The sequence below is a fragment of the Asterias rubens genome, chromosome 8 (genome assembly GCF_902459465.1).
Source record: "Asterias rubens chromosome 8, eAstRub1.3, whole genome shotgun sequence".
In the NCBI taxonomy this organism is placed as follows: Eukaryota; Metazoa; Echinodermata; class Asteroidea; order Forcipulatida; family Asteriidae; genus Asterias; species Asterias rubens.
Genome location: NC_047069.1, coordinates 8,994,708 through 9,013,815, shown reverse-complemented (window position 1 = coordinate 9,013,815; position 19,108 = coordinate 8,994,708). Strand labels below are relative to the sequence as shown.

The following is a 19,108-nucleotide window of genomic DNA, read 5'->3' as shown; positions in this document are numbered from 1 at the left end:
TCATACTTTTGTACAAAGGGCTACACAAGTCACATTGTCAGATTGTCTATCGTGTCTATCGTATCCAGGAACCGAAGTGGTTGCGTGTAACTTGCTTCGTGTAACATGACCCTAAGAAATCATAAACAGAAAATACGATACACGTTTCGACTCTGATATACTTTAAAGGGTTGGAACAGCTAATAAAACCATTCGTAAAGAACACATAGTTGAATAAGTTTAATCTTGATAAATGGGGTTTTATTCAGTTCTTTTAACAGTTCATACATGTAATTAAGTGCAGTGTTGTTGTGAAGTCGGCGAGAAATGCCCGAATATCAAATGTCTCCTGCAAACAGTTAACAGTTTGTCATGTTTATTTCTGTTGCCACTTTCAATAGACCCCTGAACTGGTCGGAGTTTGTTTACTGCATTGCTTTAGTGCAGTTTTGATTCGTTTGTTCAGATGATATTCCCATCAAGCGAAGTTGGCACACATCAACACAGGGAAAAACACAAAGCTGGCAACAGCCAATCTATCTCATACAAACATATTGGTTCAATGTCTGATTTTGAATTGGCCAATCAAATGGGTACTGCATTGCCGATAGTTGAGCACAAAAAACTAGTTTTTCATTAACCTGCAAATTGTAATGTCATCAGCACTAAGGTCTATTCTGTATATTATAACACCCTGTACAAAGATTCTGCCTTGTGATTGGCTTAGAGTGAGATGTCTTATTTTTTTCTAAAAAAGTTGTTCAAATGTGACGCATCACACAGCAAACAATGTACTGCAGCTACATTTACAACCAATGACCAAAGCTCCATTATGATTCTGGTTAGAGCAGCCAAAACATGGCCATGCCCTAGTTGTGTTTCATATTTTTATTAATCACCTGACAGCGCAGACTTAACACATAATGTGGCGTTCCTTGCCAAACCAGGCACTTCCTGTATAAACTCAAAACTGTGTGTGTTTTTTTTGCTCATCAAATAGATGCGAATAAGAGCTCTCAAATAACACTCATTGAGGCCAGTAACACAAGTGTAGCATTACAAGTCTTATTATTATTATTATTATTATTATTATTATTATTATTATTATTATTATTATTATTATTATTATTATGTAAATAGAATGTTTCAGACGGCACATCACATTTATATCATGGCTGATATTTTGGCTGTCTTCACTTGACAGGGGTAAGATTCATTGCCGACAATAAGTTCTGAAACTAGGACCCAACTTTGCTTACATCACATTCCCCAATAACAATTAGAGTACCGTAATTCTTAAAACATAAATAGGCATTGCCAACCAGACTAGTTTATCTTCCAGCCTCATCCAGCACTGGACACTTTTGGTAATTGCTAAAGACCAGTATTCTCACTTGGTGTATCTCAACAAACATGTATGCATAAAATTGGTCATCGAATTTGCAAGAGAATAATGCAAGAAAAAACACCCTTGTTGCATTACTTTGTGTGCTCCAGATGCATAATAAAAGGCTTTAGTTGAAGGCTTTTATTATTTGGTTGAGAATTAACCTCTTTCTGAAAAACTATATTACTTCAGAGGGAGCCAATTATCACAATGATTTATACTATCAACAGCTCTCCATTGCTCGTTACCAAGTAAGTTTTTATGCTAACAACTATTTTTAGTAATTACCAATAGCGTCAAGTGCCTTTAAGAAAGGTATGGTTTAAAAGGCCTATGTTCCTAAATTCTTATGGATGTTGACAATGACATAGTTTCTGACTATGATGAAGAAGTTATTAACATCTCCTTAGCTTGATGAAGATAAATTGATGCCTAACACGTCGCAGATAATTTACATCGATCTTTAATAACGGATATAACGTCTGCTCGAGATACCTGCTCCTGAAAGATATAAACAGAAATACAAGAATTAATAACATGAACCAAATTTTAAAAATGGTGAACAAAATCACTCAAACCATTATTGACTTTTATCCTAAGTATCAATGCTCAGAAAACCAGCATAAAACCAGTCTGTGCTGGACTGAATGAAGGATTTTTTTCTTCCTGTATTTTCCATTTCCTCATTTGGATCCAGTCCATAGTGTAACATCACACACGGCCGTTATGATTCTTAGGCACGTCGAGGCTTTTCATGAAACTCAAGATTTTTCCCCCGCACTACATCACTGAACATAATGTGGTGTTGTTTAAATTATGAAACAATTGTTCTTAAGTTTTACTAAAGTATATGTAATCATAACACACTTATTAACCTTTCTTAAAAAAAAAAGATTTTAAATGTTAAATTTGTCCAAGTTGATCTTTCACTAATCACCTGCATGTGAATTGCAAATAAACTCTCATAGAAATATTGTTTGAAATTAGGAGGTGTTTAAAAAGATGTTTATGTGTAAAATGATTAGCCGTTGTTGCCCACCTCTTTTCTTGTTTCGGTGTCTCGTATTGTGACCGTGCCGTTCTTTAACTCTGCGTCCCCTATGGCAGCAATGATTGGGATGCCTGAAGTCTCTGCCGTCTGATACTGATTCAGCATCTTTGGATTCTTCTTGTATGCTACCTCTGCCTGCACAACCAAAGAAGAACAAATGATTACTGCAACTCATTAAGATGATGTAAATTGAATCGTGTACGAAAGAACTCAGTTGAAGGGCGACAGGCACAATGTGTGCTTAGTTTTATGCCAGTTTTAAAAAGTCTTCAGTGGAAATTTGCCTGTTTTGAAAAAAATGGAGCATGTTTTTTTTCTTTTTCAAGCATAGGCCCTTAAGACTTTTCTTGCCTCTGGTTCTTCTAAGAACCACCTTTTCTTTCAAGCAGAGACTACTATTGTTACACAGTTGTCTCCAGTTAAGCTCTCACTACCTACACAAAGTAAAGCTTCAAATCTTATTCAAGGCAAATTAATGTATTCACATTGAGACCAGTCATATCCCTTGACCCATCTCATCGTCTCGGCTTCCGTCTTCCCCTTTGTCTCCTCTACTCTTCCTTAACTGTTGATCTTTTTTCAAGGTTTTGTCAGTTTCTTCAACTGACATGACCAAAGTATTTCCATTTCATACTGATGTATAGAGCTCCTGAGTCTGTGTTTGGTAGTAAACATCTGCTTCAAACATGTCCTTCTTTCTTTTGCTCTCCAAGAAATTCTAGTCACATGTAAAGAGTCTTAACTACTTGCCTTAATTCCAGCATCCCACAGTTCCTTACAGAGCTTTAGTCTCTCTTCCAGCATGCCATTTTGAGCAGACGCTACCAGTACCTCCGTCTCAGTGGTTCTTATCTTCATGGCGTTGGCCTTGGCCTCCATGATAGAGAACACTCTCTCAATACCTATGCTAACACCGACACATGGCACCTGCAGATAACACAATGCTCTTATTAGGGTTGGGCTTTTTGGGAAGAAAAACAGCGAAAACAGTTTCTAAATTTCCTAAAACTTTGAACGAAACCAACAATGAATTAAAATTCAAAATGTGAAATTGGGCATTGAGTCTACTCAAACACTTTAATGGAATATGTAAAAGGCTCCTGAAGTTCAGTAAGTGACTAAATAACACCATGTTACTATCAAGAGCTGCAAAGAACCATGGTAACAAAATTAGGAGAAAATTATTTTTGTACTATACCTGTTTACCCTTAGGATCAAACATGCCAACCAGGCCGTCATACCGCCCACCTCCTGCTACTGAGCCAACACCCACCTGTTCCCCAGTCTTGGTGGGTAGGGTCTCCGCACCTTGAAGGAAAAGCAAAACAAACCCACTTGAATGTTTTCCTTCTTCAATAAATTCACTATTTATCATTAACTAATTAGTGTATAAAGATACATGGAAGTGTAGTATTTGAAAACCTGGGTTCAGTTCTAGACCATGGCACTTGTGTCCTTGTGCAAGAAACTTAATTAGAACAACTTCATCTTTTTGTAAAGCCATAAGTCCTGTTTGTTTTGTAATGCTGGTAAAAAAAAAACAGTACACTTTTGTTGTTAAGAGAAGGGATTTGCCCTCAATGCCCTGTTGTTTCTGGCATGGTTAGCTGCAGATTGCACTGCATCACCTTGTCAACCTTTAAAACATGCTATATAAATGGGTGTCATACTCAATCTCATAGTATACATAGCTCTACATATTTGCTGTTAAACCATGTGAGAACTACTTGTTATTATTATTACTAGTACCAGTGATTAAGAAACACATTTTTATTTGTCACGGTGAAACTGACCTTTCAATACGGCCTCATAGATGATTCCAGTGTAGTAGTCCAAACCCCTCGCTAAGCTAAGATCAAATGACACCTGACAAATCAAATAGGAAAATAATGTGTATTTATTGACATTTACCAACTACATGTATAACAAATATGCTGTTATGTGCCGCCGACAATAGTAAAGCATTTGCCTTGTCATTACGCGTGTATGTAGGTATAAACATTGAAACCGAGGACCTACAACAAAAGAGGAAAATAGGGTCCCTGAATGGGCAAGGGTCCCTGGTTGGGCAAAGGTCCCTGATTTGGTTAACATCCCCAGTTAGAAAGTGTGTACAAAACCATGAGAGCTGTTGCAAAAAATTTAAGTACATGTACAACCAAGACGGACAATAGGATTATGTGTTTACACACTGAAACTTGTAGGGTTATGACGATAACAGAATAAATCCCAACTTGCATTTGTATTTTCAGTCTCTATCTGATTGCATGTGTTTTCCCCACTCAGGGTTTTCCTTACACCCATGACAACTGAAAGTCACATTTCTGCATGTTTCCCATGCTACACATTGTTGGCGCTCATGGTGCTGTTGGATGTATCAAAATAAATAATACCTTGTCTCGAATTCCAAAGATGTCGCAATACTTGAGGAGTAACTTCATGGCCTCAAGTCCCTCGAGTGCGGCTTTACTTCCAGTCAAGGGGGAGTCCTTGAGTAGCTGATCAATCAGTTCTGGACCACCCTTCATCTGAACAAACTTGCCGATCTTATCAGCAGCCACTGGGTCCAGACCCTTTTCGTCGATCATTTCGGCACGGACGTCTTCCCAAAATGTCTGCAAAAATGATCACAGTTAAAATTGTCTTCTATGTGAAATAGGTCAACATCTCATTTTCCAAGATTCAAAAATACTTCAGTGTTGAGCCTTGATTGTTCCCAGGCAACTTTATTTCACTTACTAACATGAATTCTTTCTATTTCTGGTACCGGTAATAAATATTCCTTGAAATAAGTGAAATTACTGCAGCTCTCAAGATTTAGAAGTATAGGTAGGCCTACACACAAAGGGTCAACAGTGTAAACGACCATCACTGTAGTTGGCGACACCTTGTGTGGATGTTGCAAGGAGGTTACTCATTGGCCCATCTTGTTCGCCATGCATAAATAGTGGTTGGTTTTCCCATTGTTTCATAATCGTTTTACCTTTATTGATGGTGGCAGGATCATGAAAATGCATTAAGTATGTTTATAGCGTGTCTAAAACCAAACTAAGCCAAACCTTGTCTAATTTGTCGACGGATGAGCATATAGTGCGGAACTTCTCAGCAGGCACGCCGCAGACCTCAAACATCCCATCTAATATCTGTCTGTGGTTGACCTGCATGGGGGAGAAATTAAATTGGAGGTTCACTTTTTACAAGAATTATACATTCTATACAGAAACACTCTGATCAGAAACACCACAGCTTGTGTCCACTGCTCTATAACGCCACAAAACTACCCGCCTGGTTCAAAACAATTGGGAAAAAAGAGACTATAATTTGCTTACCTTGATGACAAAGTCGCCCAACCCCAAGTTAGTCAGTATCTCGTGCACAATCTTAATACACTCTGCATCTGGGATCATTAAGTCATACTGGCCAGCAATATCGAAATCCTGACAGATACAAAATAACAATACAGGCAAAAATTAATTAACCTTTTCTTTTAGAAACAAAACATTGTAAATTTATTTAAATACCTTAAGGTATTTAAATCCTGTCAATGATGTATTATCTGAATTAAATTTAATCTTTTTCCACTTGGTTGCTGCTTCTGTATGTTGTGTCTTGGGAATTTCACTTATTTCAAGTAATTAGCAACAAAGGATACTGAGTTGGTACTTTTCTTAATAGCGAGTTTTCCTCAAAGTGGAATTCGGCAGAAAATGATGCCCTTATAGATTTGCGGTTAAGATTGCCACTTCATTTAGTCTATCTCCGGTCATGAGGAGGTGTTAGGGATTGATAACAAACCCATACTTACACACTGGTAGAACTCCCTGTAACGGCCTCGTGTCATAGCAGGGTTGTCACGACGATACACCTTGGCAATGTGATAACGCTTGATTTTGTTGACCTTATTCATTGCCAAGTACCGCGCAAATGGTACCTTTATGGATTTCTGTTCAGGAAATAAACAACCCAACAATCTGACCATGTCTTTACAAGTGACATGACAAGCCTTGACAAGTCGTGGCGGAGCAATCAAGTGCACTGGACTTAAGTCATAAGCTACAATGGCCAAAGGAATTACAGACAAGGTCTGGACTTCCATTCCAGTTGAATAGAATTGCATCCTAAGTTACAATTCCCAGTGGGCTAGAGTTGGTATTTATGATAAAGGATACGGTCAAATCATATCGCAGTGATAGCATCTCCCCTCCTTGGTCCTTCAAATCGTAGATGAGCTTGGAGTCTTCTCCGTATTTTCCTGTCAGTGTATCCTTGAGCTCAAAGACAGGAGTGTCAATAGTCTCAGCTCCATGGCGTTTGAAGCACTCTACAATCGTCTTGAAGACACCCTCCCTTATGGCCATTTGTTTTGGGTTGTAGTCCCTTGCTCCCTACAGATTTTCAAATAAAGTGAAAAATTTTTGCAGACTTGGTTGTCAAGAAGAGAATAAGAATAATTGATAATGGCAATTGAAAGTGACAGCTGTACTAAGATTAATTTCAAATTTTAGGGCGGAGTGGAACAGATGTATTTTTTTTTTTTTAAACAAATTATGATATGTACTCAAAGGTAAAATATTAAAAATAGTTCTAAAATTACATGCAGTAAAAACAAAATCTTAGAGTATTTTAAACTTGTCATGAGCTGTCTCGAAATTTTTCAATATCGAATTAAAAAAATATTTATTATTTGTAAAAAGTCTTTCGAAATAGCCTTACCTTGGGCGTCTTGAGGACAAATTTTTTTGACTTGCCCTCATCTCCAATTTGAGCTTTCAGCGCAAGAAGCTTTGCGACTTCTTCTGTAATCTATTTTAGGATAAAAGAAAAATTTAACAACTTCCGGTTAGTAAAATATGTTTTTTCAAAAAAATGCACCAGGTAATATTTTTATATGCAGGGTGTGGGAAACAATACTGTTTAGAATTGACCATCCAAGTCATTTGCATATATTGTATGCACCTCTTTGTACAGACCAACATTGCTGAAGGCAAACAATTCAAATATATATGCACTTGTGCACAGACCACACTTAACTCTCAGCAACTGGTACATTAGTAGAAGTTCCTGTCAGGGTACTGTTTAAATTTGCGACTATTATGCAACCCTGGGGTCCTTTGCATTAAAAAGCTTCAGAAAGATTTGACTGCTTATTTTTGAGGATTGTGAATGATTAGAGTTAGAATTTTTTTTAACCGCCGATTTGTAGCTGGAAATGCAATTAATAGCAAAACCAACAACTAACCTGTATATCTTTAACAGCTGTCGAAATGGTAGGATTTAGCTTGTGATTGGAGGGGGGGGGGGGGGATGGAACTTTCTAATCACCTCCTCCGCGGTCAATTAATTTTAAGAATTGTACAATTTTTATTACCTGGTCATTCGAAGTATGACACATATGCCGTTGAGTGGCGGTGCAGCGTAAATGTTGGTATCCAAGGCGATGCAGAAATACAAGTTTGGTCCACGTCAGTGCCATGTTGGGTTCCCAATTAGAAATCAGTTTTTTCCAATCAAAAAGCAAAGCAAGTCCCGTCGTCAAGTGACCAGACAGTTGTTGTTGTATCCAGATTCCAGACAGCCACAGGGAGGGGACACGTTTTAGACATAGAGATGAAAGAAAACCGTGTCAGCAAGTCAGGCTTTAGTAGGTCTAAAAACCAATCACGATGTACAGGGGAAGGGATGGAACAGAGAATAGGCATTACTAATTAAAGGGGGCTTCCAATAACAAGCAATGCTATTGCTAGATTGCTTTTATTAAAGATTTTTTTTTTCTTCAAATAAATGGTGAAAATAGAGTTGAATTAAGTTGTGTACAATAATAAGATTATGAGTAAATTAAAGGGCCTGGCTGTGTCATCATTATCAGCGCTGGCCTGTTATGCCTGTCTGTGGCTGAACACAGTGTTAGAACTCTTCTTGCCCAGTAAATACCTGCGCGAGCCAGCCTTGTCCCTGTAATCAATCAAATACATGGAAACATTTGCAAATGCCGAAACAGGGTGAGACTGATGCTTGCTTTGAATTGATGATGAATTAAGATATAATTTTCCTTTACTTATTGTATACACTATACATACAATATGCCGTGTTATTTTGTTTTTACCACATGATATTCACATTCGGGCAAATTTTGCCCGCCCTTATTTTAATTTAGCCTTGAATTAAACTAGTTGAAGTCAATTTACGCAAATCCCCAGAAACAAAAAACGTCAAGAAATTGGTGGGCGAAATATGGAAACTTTTCCAAAGTCTAGTTTGGTCTACTGTCCTGAGGAGGATCGAATCATCCATATGATCATTGAGGTAGACATGGTAGAAATGAACCAATTCATATGACCCAGTTTCTAAAAATCCTATTCCATGATGATTCTGATTGTCATATTGTTGATTGGTTGAAATTACCTTGTCCTTCTCTGCCTTTTCCGTCTTCAGTGTTCTTACAATTTCACCCTGCTGCTTGATCTGGTCTAGAATAGCTTGTTTGTCGCTCTCTGCCATTATTAATCAGTCTATGATATATGCCCTTATTGAAGAAATGGCATTGACGAGAGAAGCACAACCTTAAAACACAAGTGAAATGGCTGTCTGCTACATTAAAATTGCATCATCACAATTCACAAACACATGGGTTGGGTGAAGGATGGGTAATGGAAAAAAGAGAGCACCCCCTCTATCGGCTATGATTAGCCGTCGACACAACAACTTTGTTCCCAGAGTCATCGATTTCACTGCAGTGACAGTGTAGCATAGAAAACCGAACCTGGGAACGATCATACAGCGGCGATCTCGGATTTGTTGATGCTGAGCGATATTTTGAGACTGCATCGCGGGGTGAAGATGCCGGCGTTTTTTCTACAATTTCGCCTGTCTCCTCCTTGAACGGAACGAAGGATAACATTTTCAAGTCTTGGGCTGCAATGTTGGATGTAACGACAAGTTCGACGATGTAGGAAATCTTATTTGATACTTGCAAAGTAAGATTAATGCACTGTACAGTAATATTTCTACCGGGATTATGTAACATAGCAAGAAGGGATCCGAAGAGTTTTGTATTCTTGTAAAGGGCTCTTTTCTGCCTGCTGCCCACATACACAAACTACGTAGGCCAACATCGCATCATCGCACGCACCAGTTTTTCTGTGAGTGATATGGTGTGCCTGTGCTGTGTGTGTACACGTCCCCACTCTACTCGAGTTACCATGACCTAATTTCGTTTGCCCCATTTCATCCTGTTTCATTAAAAAATTACATATCTCGATTCCTGGTGTCATGTGTTTTCAGTAGGATAACAGGAAAATTGTTCACAATCAAAAACTAAATATTTTTTTTCCGAATCATCTATCCAATTTTTTAACAATAACACTTTCACTTCATGGTGTGTTGAAATTTGTAAAGTTTTGGTTTTACGTTGCGAGAGACGGTCCGCTATTAACAGTGCTTATGCATGCACGACATTGGAGCAACGTCATTTGTTTTCACACCTTTCATTGGTTGGTATTTTATTGAATATTCAGAAGCTAGTATTACTTAACAAATTTAATTACATTTTTGTCCTACGGCATTATGGCTACTATATTACTCAATTAGAATCCAGAGATATCATAAGGCATGAAAGTAAAACACCCCACCCCCCTTGATGCACTCACACTTCATAACAATCCGTTTTCCCCCATTTCAGACCAGTAATGTTTGGTTTCAGGAGATAAGAATCCAATCTATGATATTTTCTCTTTATTGTATACTTAATATTTATTACGCTTATCGGAATTTATAACCGTTATGCAGTAAATAAATAAAAAAAATTGTTGTCATTTTCACTTAAAATATTTTAATATTTTCCCCACATTTGCACACCATAGAATCCCAAATAGTAACCACCACACGTGGTCCATCTAGTCACTAAAGCAGAATGAAACTCAATCTAGCAGATAGTAATTTTGTTTTGAACTTTCGAGGTTGGATGATGTTTCTTTGACTCATTTGAATAATGGCATAATAATGCACTAGTGATTAGTACCAAAAATCAATCATTTTATAAATGTTTGAGCATAACCAACGACAGGAAACTTTAACAGCATGATTATTAAGCCTGATGAAAATACAGACCGTGAGTAAACTGCATAGCTTCTGTCACCGGTGCAGCTTGCACAATTTCGCGGTAAACAGGAATCAAAGTTGGGGACCGAAAACATATGAGGGTCGATAACGTATGACGCTACGATAATTCTTGCCTTTTGTTTTGTTTGCTTCATAACACAAGGGCCGGGTATTTTATAAAAATAAATGAAAACTTTATGTTGAGTAATCGGACGGTTAAAAATAATAAAGTTAGCGAGTCTGTCAAAAAGGCAGTTTTGTAAAAACGTATGTTTGTGTGTGAAAAGTAGCTGTGAATACTCACCATTTGATAACGTTAACCTTGTCTAAATAAAACGATATTCAGTTTTCTAGAAGAATAAAGATGAATAATTCCGAAGAAAAAAAAATATATTGGAAAAAGAAAAAGTAGAATTGTGAAAAATTTAGTTTACTTTTGCGTTTTTGGGACCAGAAATTGACGCGTCTAAATCTCTTAACGCCCATTTTGTCACTGTCACAAGAAGTATATTCTCAAGAATACTAGAGGGTGCTCTTTCTTCCGAGATAATGTAAGAAACCAAAGTACGTGATGAAGAATTTTGTCAGCTTTCCAATATTACCATTTTAAAATAACTCACGTGAATAAAAATGTAATTTTTGCCCAGTTTTTCGAACACATGAAATACGGACATATTATGTAGATTTCTCTCTTCTGAAAATGCTGCGAAATTACATATCGGTCTTAACAGTTCTGTGACAGTTAATTAGTTGAAAGGTTTGACTCTGAACTGGTTGTCTATGTACTTGTTTTTGAATTATGAACTATTGCAAAAAATCGCAAAGCAAATTTATAGATAATGTTAAACACAGCATGGCACTGCGCATTCCGACACACCGTGTCTGCAAAAATTGCCATTTCAAGGGTCGTGTTCCCTGACTTGAAAAAGGCATATTCAGCAAGGGTTGCGGCGCTAGTGATGGACATTAGTCTGTGAAAGATTGCGCATTCACCAAAATTCATTGCGCTGATACACCAAAAATAGACCCGAATGAGAAACACATGGCGAATTTCGCCCGGGATTTATTGGGTTCGATTCGGAGTGGTTTAAAATAAATTATGTTCTGATTGGCATTTTTTTAAAAACTTCTTTCCATTGTTTCCAAACTTAACTTTTATTATTTTGTTTTGATAAACAAATGATCAAAATAAAAAAAAATAAAAAAAGTTTTTTGTGTAAAATGAGAGATCTATCCTATTAGGCAATGTTTATTTGAACTTTTCAAAAAACAAGGACTTAAAGTTTGCGTTATAATAAACAGAGAAGTAAACATAGCTACTCCAAGACTCAATATTAATTTTAATTAAATACAACGTCACTATGTAAGAAAAAAATCTGGTTTTACCAGCATTTGTTTATTGACATAAAATGCACGTTTTCAGTTGCCATGGTTAAATGGGCAGCTTATGTCTTTGAAACTGACTTGCTTGAATCTTCCAGCCTTGAGGTACCTGAAATGAATTTATTTATTTATATATTCATGCTACATGTATTTCAATTTGTTTACCTTTTTTTAAATATATAATTAGGCTTTAAAATATGTAAACTGGACACAATTTTCACCTAGTTTCCCATTGAAAATGAATACCGAGATCAAATTTATTATGTCTGATATATGCCCAGTTTCCACGCTTTTTGAATCAGTAAGAAATTGACAGACCAAAAACGTACCTCTGCCACATTTTAGTGAGTATAGCTTCCCCATAAGTTTAAGCTATTGAAATAAAATAACGGCATTGGATTCCTTTTTCTATCCTCTTTCCAATGAGTATAAACTTGTTGGGTTTCATGAAAAAAAGGCAAATTTTCCTAATAAAATTGATTTCTCTGTTATGTAAAATGTAAACAAAAGTTCAAACTAGGTCCAGCTGCATTTAAAGCTCGGAATTAAGACACCTGAAAAAAAAAGGATTAATAGGGTCTGTCAGTTTGTGAAGTATGTTCTGAATGATGCAGGTGTAATTTTGTACGTTTGTGTGTTCGATGTTCGATGGAGGCAAAGTCTGCCTCGATTGACGTCACCCCCACACAACTTTATTTATTTTTTTAAACATATAAATCGTCAAAAAACAATTACTCAAAAAATTGTTTTATTGTTCAGAAACATATACTATAAGGTGACTTTAAACTAGCATATTGGCAAAAAAAAAACCTTCATAATTTTGCCATTACACCTAAAAAGGCCTGTGAGTATGATTGTAAGGCCGTGTCCGAAACGACGACTTCGGCTACAGCTACGGCTAGATCGCGCGCTTCTGCCTATTCTTCAACACTGGTAGACGCGCTGATCTAGCCGTAGCTGTAGCCGAAGTCGTCGTTTCGGACACGGCCTAACACTCTCCATCTCTCCCAACCCACAAGCAAAAAATTAAATCAACTAATAGCCTATTATCATTCACTAATCTGTTCAGGTTTTTGTGAAACGCATTAAGCAATTAGCTGTGGGAATATTGTTGACCAGGCTCATTATGATCATACAATACAACATAATCATACTGTATCCTACCCGCTACAGTTCCTCTGGGTTGGCCCATAGCCTTTTCATTGATAAGCAGTCAGATCGGTTAGCTTGTTGTTTCACTAACAGCCTCCTCACTAGTCTAGGGACAGATGGGCACAACTCATCAAGTCATGTTGAAAAGGAATTAACAACTGAGTGAATGCGTATTACCTAGGGATAACGAGCAAGTCAGACCATTATCATGAATGTGGAGAGGATTTTGACTCTTAGTCTTTACATTATGTCTAGGTCATTATTTTTTATACAATGTGATAAGCTCCATTTCCTGTGAATACAACATCCACAGGTAATGGCTTGAAACAAACAACCTTTATTATTCGAGCTTGCCCGATTCTGCTTTTGTTTTTGCACATGACTTGAGAAAAGTACAATGTATAGAGTGCTTGAAATCACTTTAAGAATCAAGGTTCAATATGATATTTTTTATTTCTTTGTTTTTCGTTTTGTTTTATTATTTAAAAAATACCAAGTTCAATGAAGGTGAGCCCTCTCCTGCTGCTTCCAAATTTGTTTCACAAGAGACACGTGATCTCATTTTCAGCTCAAATGAAGTGTGTGCAATACTGTCATTTTGAGATAAGTTGATCACTTTAATTTCATTTTTGCTTGTTTAAAAATATATTTGTTAATTGAATGACATACCTGATATTAGGCTACATTTTGGTGGCTTTCCCTTTTGGTAAAAATTGTCATTGGGTAAGTTGATATAAAGGTAAAGGGCCCCCCTACTTCCCATTGTCCAACAATTCTAAGTACAAACTTCTAAATGCTTGATTTTGTGTTTTTTGTTTCTTGTTGTAGTGAATGGAGGTTCAGAGGTGAGGGGATTTCTACAACATCACATACCATCAACGATGAGTGAAGTTTGCTGCTCATGTACGATGGTGATTATATCATCGGTATCATTATAGTTTTGCATCGTGTAGTATTTATTTTTATTTATTTATTTATTTATTTCTTGTTTATACTGGGAAATCCATTCAGTAAGAAAAACTCACTGATCTCCCATGGATCCAAGCTATTAACAAACTACAGAAGTGAACTTAAGATAAAAATATTACAAATTTACACAGAAAAACATTGCACATTCATTTAAAAAAAGCACTAGATCCAAGCACAATAGGACCACCTTTGTGGATTGGAGTAACCTTGGCCAATTTCCATTCATCAGGAACAATACCACTCTGCAAACTCAACTGAAAAATTAAAGCAAGCGGTTTGGCAAGAACATTAGCACCAGATTTTACAAAACGGCCGTTAATCCCATCCATACCAAAGGCTTTCCCAGTAGGTATTTTTCTAAGAAGCTCATTACCTCACCAGTAGAAACTGGACAAAATTTAAAGTTCTGTTGATCGATAATGAGACTGTTGTTCTCATTCAATTCAGTTTCAACCACGGAAATAGTGTCAAACTGGTTATCCTGAATTTGGCCCACCCTAGCAAAATGTTCATTAAAATGCAATTTCAAGCTCCTTTGTTTTGTCTTCGGTAGGGGTGTATGTATTAACACCCAGATTATTCAGTCTATTCCGAAGAACCTTTGCTGTTCTATAAAGTTCGTCATTATTGGCTCTGTTGATGTTAGCAAGATGCTTGACCCTCATAGATTGTCGTCGGAGTTCCAAATATTCATCATTGATCCATTCTGCTTTCTTTGTGCCAACTCTCAGACTTTTCACTGGGCAGCAAATATCACAAACACTCATTAACATTTCCTTAAAAATAGTCCATGCTGCATTAGGATCTGTAAATTGTTCCAGTATATCCCACGGTTGGTGTCTAAGATTATTATTAAAAACTACTTCGTCAAAATTGTTGAAAATGTAACCCGGAAAATGGGTACACTTAGAAAAAGAATGAATAAAGCTAAATAAAAATGCTAACTATGGGGGCACTCGCTTGAACAAATGAGAAAAACCAAGATCGGAGAGGGCTAAGACGCGAGGAGATGCAAAAAATAGGAACAGTGACTCAAAGTGTAGGTTTCTCAACAAAAACAAAACAAAATAACTTTATTGACTATAAACCAAACACCTTTAGACCGAAAACTCTTGATCTAAACCTTCTTCATTATAAACCTTAAATTAAACCAGTCAAACCTTAACCAAGATATTTAACTGAGACTCAAAAACCAAAACTAAAATACAAAACACAGTTAAACTCGATTAAAACTAAAACACTGCCAAAGAAAAGTTACAAATTAAAATCAAAATGGCGTTAGGATACCTGTGTAAATAAAACAACAAGAAATACAATTGATTAAAATACAGTTCTATCAATTAGGAAGAAATACATGGTCTTTAAAAATGCAATCCAATGTTTAAGAAAGGTTAATTCCAAGACAGAATTTTAACAATATAACTTTAGAAATGAACTTCTAAAGAATCACAGGAAAATTACAATGCCTCAATTGTCAAAGTTATCAACAAAGAATTATGAAAGTATATGCTTACCGAGTCCAGAATAGCAGAAAATACACTTGAAGATGGCAAAATTACATGCTGAAGAAAATCAACACTTAAGAAGAGAGCTAAGAACACATGTGCTCCCTGCGCTGCCAGGCTGCTATCTGATTATTTACAATGCACTGGATGGGTGGAATACACTACCAAAGGATTAAGAAACTGTTTACCAACATGTAACAAAAGACTTTTAAGAAATAACAAACTACATGTACAGGGGTGCAATAAAACAGCTGAAGGGACAATGTAAACAGGAAAGGGCAATTCACTAGAACCTGGAATTAATTAACTTGAATAATAACGCAATGTACTTTCTACCCCTACTACAATACCAACACCAGATTGAAGGCAACCCCAGGCCTGCACTGCTTTGTGAATTGACAAGGTGATGATCAACCACTTCGTCTTCTATGGTTCAATATGAACTACGGCAGAAGGATCTCTCTGCCAAAGTTCAAGACAAAAGTGTGAGTATACTATGACAATCATAACCAGTATTGGAATTTATTTGATTTGTTGGATTGATTTGTCAGATTAATAAAAACTTGTTTGGGGGTACTATGTACATCATGGGCGTCAATCCTGGGGAGGACAGGGGGACGCCCCCACGTAGCTTGAGTCAGAAAGTAACTGTGCAGTGGCCCATGTTAGGGTCATGATTGAAAAATATGTTTTATTTATATTTTGTATTATTCATTTTATATTGGGGGATTAGAAGAGGAAGGTGGAAAAAAGTACCGATAAATGAAAGCAAATAAGTTTCTTGGATGAAGAATTAATGTTGAAGCACGATTAAGTCGTGAAAAGGATGATTCAATTTCATATTCTACATTTTCCCATTCAGAACCCTGTAGCTCAGCATGAGAAACTCAGTATGATAAAACCCTTACCTTACACGTATTTACACTTTATTGCAATAAGTGCGTTTTGACGAACACAATCTCTTCTCAAGAGATGGACAGGCGTTCTCCAGACCACTTAGAGGAAACATTTCCACTCCAGAACATTAAAGGAACTCGTTGCCTTCGATCGGGCGAATTGGTCTTTGAAAAGCAGTTGCAACCGTTTGTCATAAAATGCATATGGGTAGAAAGATGTTGTAAAAGTATAATACAATGATCCACACAAACATGTCTCAAAATTGCACGGTTTTCCTTTTACCTCGTCGACTAACACGGTCAAGCATTTATGGGAGTCAAATTTTTGACTCCCATAAATGGCCGACCGTGTTAGTTCGCAAAGTAAAAGGAAAACCACGCAATTTCGAGGCAAATTTGTGTGGATCATTGTATTCTATTTTTAAAACAACTTTCCAACCATAATGCATTTTATAACAAACAGTTTCAAACTCTTTTTATAGACCAACTCGTCCGATCCAAGGCAACGTGTTCCTTTAATTTACAAGGTACAATAATATTCCTCACGGAAAATGACTGATTTCGCTGATTGTGTTATCACATTATTTCCAAATTTCTGGTTATATACTGTACACATGTGTACGTACAATGTGTGGTCACCTGATTGTAATGCAAATTCAGTAGTCTTGTGTTTTAAAATCTCAGAAAAGCATACTCAAATCAGAATAAGTGGGACATAGAAATACATACAGCAGGCACAGTTTTCTTAAAACATGTTTGTGTATTCAGTACGATGTGTACCTTGACTTGATATGTGCATTTTTAAGCTTCCATCAATTGTCTCTTTCTTGTTTAAGGGAAAGTACAGCATTGATTTTTCTAAAGAAAATTTATTCACTTCTTCTATTTTTCGTGAAAAGTCATAAAGTTCATTGGTCAGTTTTTGTGTAGACAACATTTACTTGTAAGTGATAATTTGCATACATTTTACGTACAGATACTTGTAACTAATATGATGTCAGCAGATTTGTGGCATCTTGAAAGGTTGTTTTCTCGACATTGGCAGTATTTCAGATTTTAAGTGTCCTCTGGAGGATCAGTATTGATGTGGCCTGGAATATTCTGGATGCAATATTAGTTTTTTTCTGGCCTCTGGTGTCAAAGAATGTTTCTTTGGTGTAAGGTCTGATTTGTTGTCGTTCTTTTAAATGTCTTTTCAATGCAGTTACTAGTCAATCGTCTTTCCATATCTTCCACCAAAGACCATCAAGCCCAGAAAGCAGTTATTTGTCCTGAAATGATTACTAGGCCTGGGTGGACTTGGTGCCCCTTCAAAAATGTGTCCATAGACCTAAAGATTTTCAATTAGAACTACCCTATGCTTTCTGTCTACAAGTTACACAATTCCTTCTGAGGTCATCACCAAAGTATGACCAAAATAAACTTCCTTTAAAAGTGATGAATTTTAATATTAATTCCATTGACGTAAACAGAGGTCGGATATTTATAGAGCACTGAATATATCACTGGGGCTGATGAAAAGATTGCAATTTTACAAGAACATAATAATAGAATACGTCTTGACACACATGCTGCGCAGATTTCTTTTAATTGTAGATCTGTAATCTTACTATCTGACAGTGTATGATCACCTCTGGATTTATCCCCTAGGGTTGCCTATAATGAACCCTACAACCCAGACATATTTTATGCTGTGCAGTGGTGTACATTGTACGTATTTTAGTGTATATAATTCTCTGTCGAATATAGGAGGGTTGTCCACAGTTTTTGAAGTAGCAGGAGAAAAAATATAATGTAAGTAGCCAGTTTTGTCAAAGGACTGAGCAAGGGCGAAGCGGTTGCCCTTACGGCATGGGGTATGGGCCCGCCCAATGGCCCAGGAAATTTGTTGATTTCAGATGCTTTGTGGTGGATTTGAACAATGTCTGGTTAATCGTTTGAATCAATGTTGTTTTTAAATCATCACATTTTTTTGTTATATTGACTCCTGAACCTGCCAAAGCATGTTGCCCTTACAGCATGGGGTGCGGGCTTGTCCAAGAGCCCCGGAAATAATTTGATCCTAGATGCTCTGTGGTGCAATCTGACCAATTTCTGGCTTGATCAATTGACTCAATTTTTGGCTTTAAATCTTCAGATTTTGTTTACTGGTCTCTTCAACCTGGGCCCAGTTTCATAAAGCCTGTAAGCAAAAAAAATTGCTTATAAATCTCGAAATTTCTTCCTTGATAACACTAGATTACCAACCAAATTTTAATTTGATGCATATTGCTTGTTACTGGCATTTTCCCAGCTGTTGTTTGCTGTTGTTGGCCCACGATTGGTCTGCGATTGGCCACACTCTCGGCTACTTTTCCATCGTAGTAGAAGTGGTAGGCCTGATACTTCACAGAGGTACTGTAGGCGATTGCCTCGATGCCCTCTGGTGTTTGCCTTGATGCCCTTCAAATGCTCCAGTAGAAATCTTATAGGGTGCCCTTTACTAAGGAGAAAATGCCTTGGTGCTCTTGCCCTTTCAAAAGCGAAGCATAAAGGACTGCGTCTATGTGTGAACAAGGTATTAAGGCGTACCTCAAACCACATGCAACCTTACTCAACACCAAACAGCCAAACAAGGGCACAATCTCAAGATAACGATGGTCTGAAAATACATGTAGGTTCAAAGGTCGGAAATCCTATCAACAACCTA

At 37.0% G+C, this 19,108-nt stretch overlaps 2 protein-coding genes across 6 annotated transcripts in view; one reads left to right on the top strand and one right to left on the bottom strand.

The window, feature by feature from the left end:
• The window catches only part of LOC117293336 (neuronal PAS domain-containing protein 2-like), a 58,248-nt gene that overhangs the window by 1,632 nt on the left and 37,508 nt on the right, over positions 1-19,108 (top strand). The window contains exons 1-3 of one of the 4 annotated variants that reach the window (XM_033775620.1): positions 9,209-9,391; positions 13,878-13,952; positions 15,883-16,008. In XM_033775620.1, the coding sequence (XP_033631511.1) occupies positions 15,962-16,008 (47 nt within the window). In that variant the 5' untranslated portion in view covers positions 9,209-9,391; positions 13,878-13,952; positions 15,883-15,961. Of the gene's footprint in view, positions 1-9,208; positions 9,392-13,877; positions 13,976-15,882; positions 16,009-19,108 lie in introns of those variants that run through there. The other 3 variants (XM_033775616.1, XM_033775619.1, XM_033775617.1) reach the window with 3 other exon arrangements.
• Positions 1,606-9,042, bottom strand: LOC117293337 (histidine--tRNA ligase, cytoplasmic-like). Of its 2 annotated transcripts, XM_033775621.1 has the most exons (13): positions 8,820-8,904; positions 7,786-8,064; positions 7,131-7,220; positions 6,587-6,802; positions 6,223-6,348; positions 5,747-5,854; positions 5,477-5,575; positions 4,811-5,032; positions 4,211-4,283; positions 3,616-3,725; positions 3,168-3,344; positions 2,406-2,552; positions 1,606-1,867 (listed from the first exon to the last, which is right to left on the bottom strand). In XM_033775621.1, exons 2-13 carry the CDS (start codon positions 7,888-7,890, stop codon positions 1,799-1,801), a joined length of 1,542 nt encoding a protein of 513 aa, XP_033631512.1. In that variant the 5' UTR covers positions 7,891-8,064; positions 8,820-8,904; the 3' UTR covers positions 1,606-1,798. The 2 variants fall into 2 exon arrangements, with proteins under 2 accessions (XP_033631512.1, XP_033631513.1); XM_033775622.1 differs by lacking the exon at positions 7,786-8,064 and having other exon boundaries at positions 8,820-9,042.

Coding starts and splice junctions, on each gene's coding strand:
- LOC117293337 (XM_033775621.1), bottom strand. CDS start 7,890: ATGGCACTGACGTGGACCAAACTTGTATTTCTGCATCGCCTTGGATAC. Junction 7,221..7,785: donor GTCATACTTCGAATGACCAG/GTAATAAAAATT, acceptor ATCCTAAAATAG/ATTACAGAAGAAGTCGCAAA. Junction 6,803..7,130: donor TTGTCCTCAAGACGCCCAAG/GTAAGGCTATTT, acceptor GAAAATCTGTAG/GGAGCAAGGGACTACAACCC.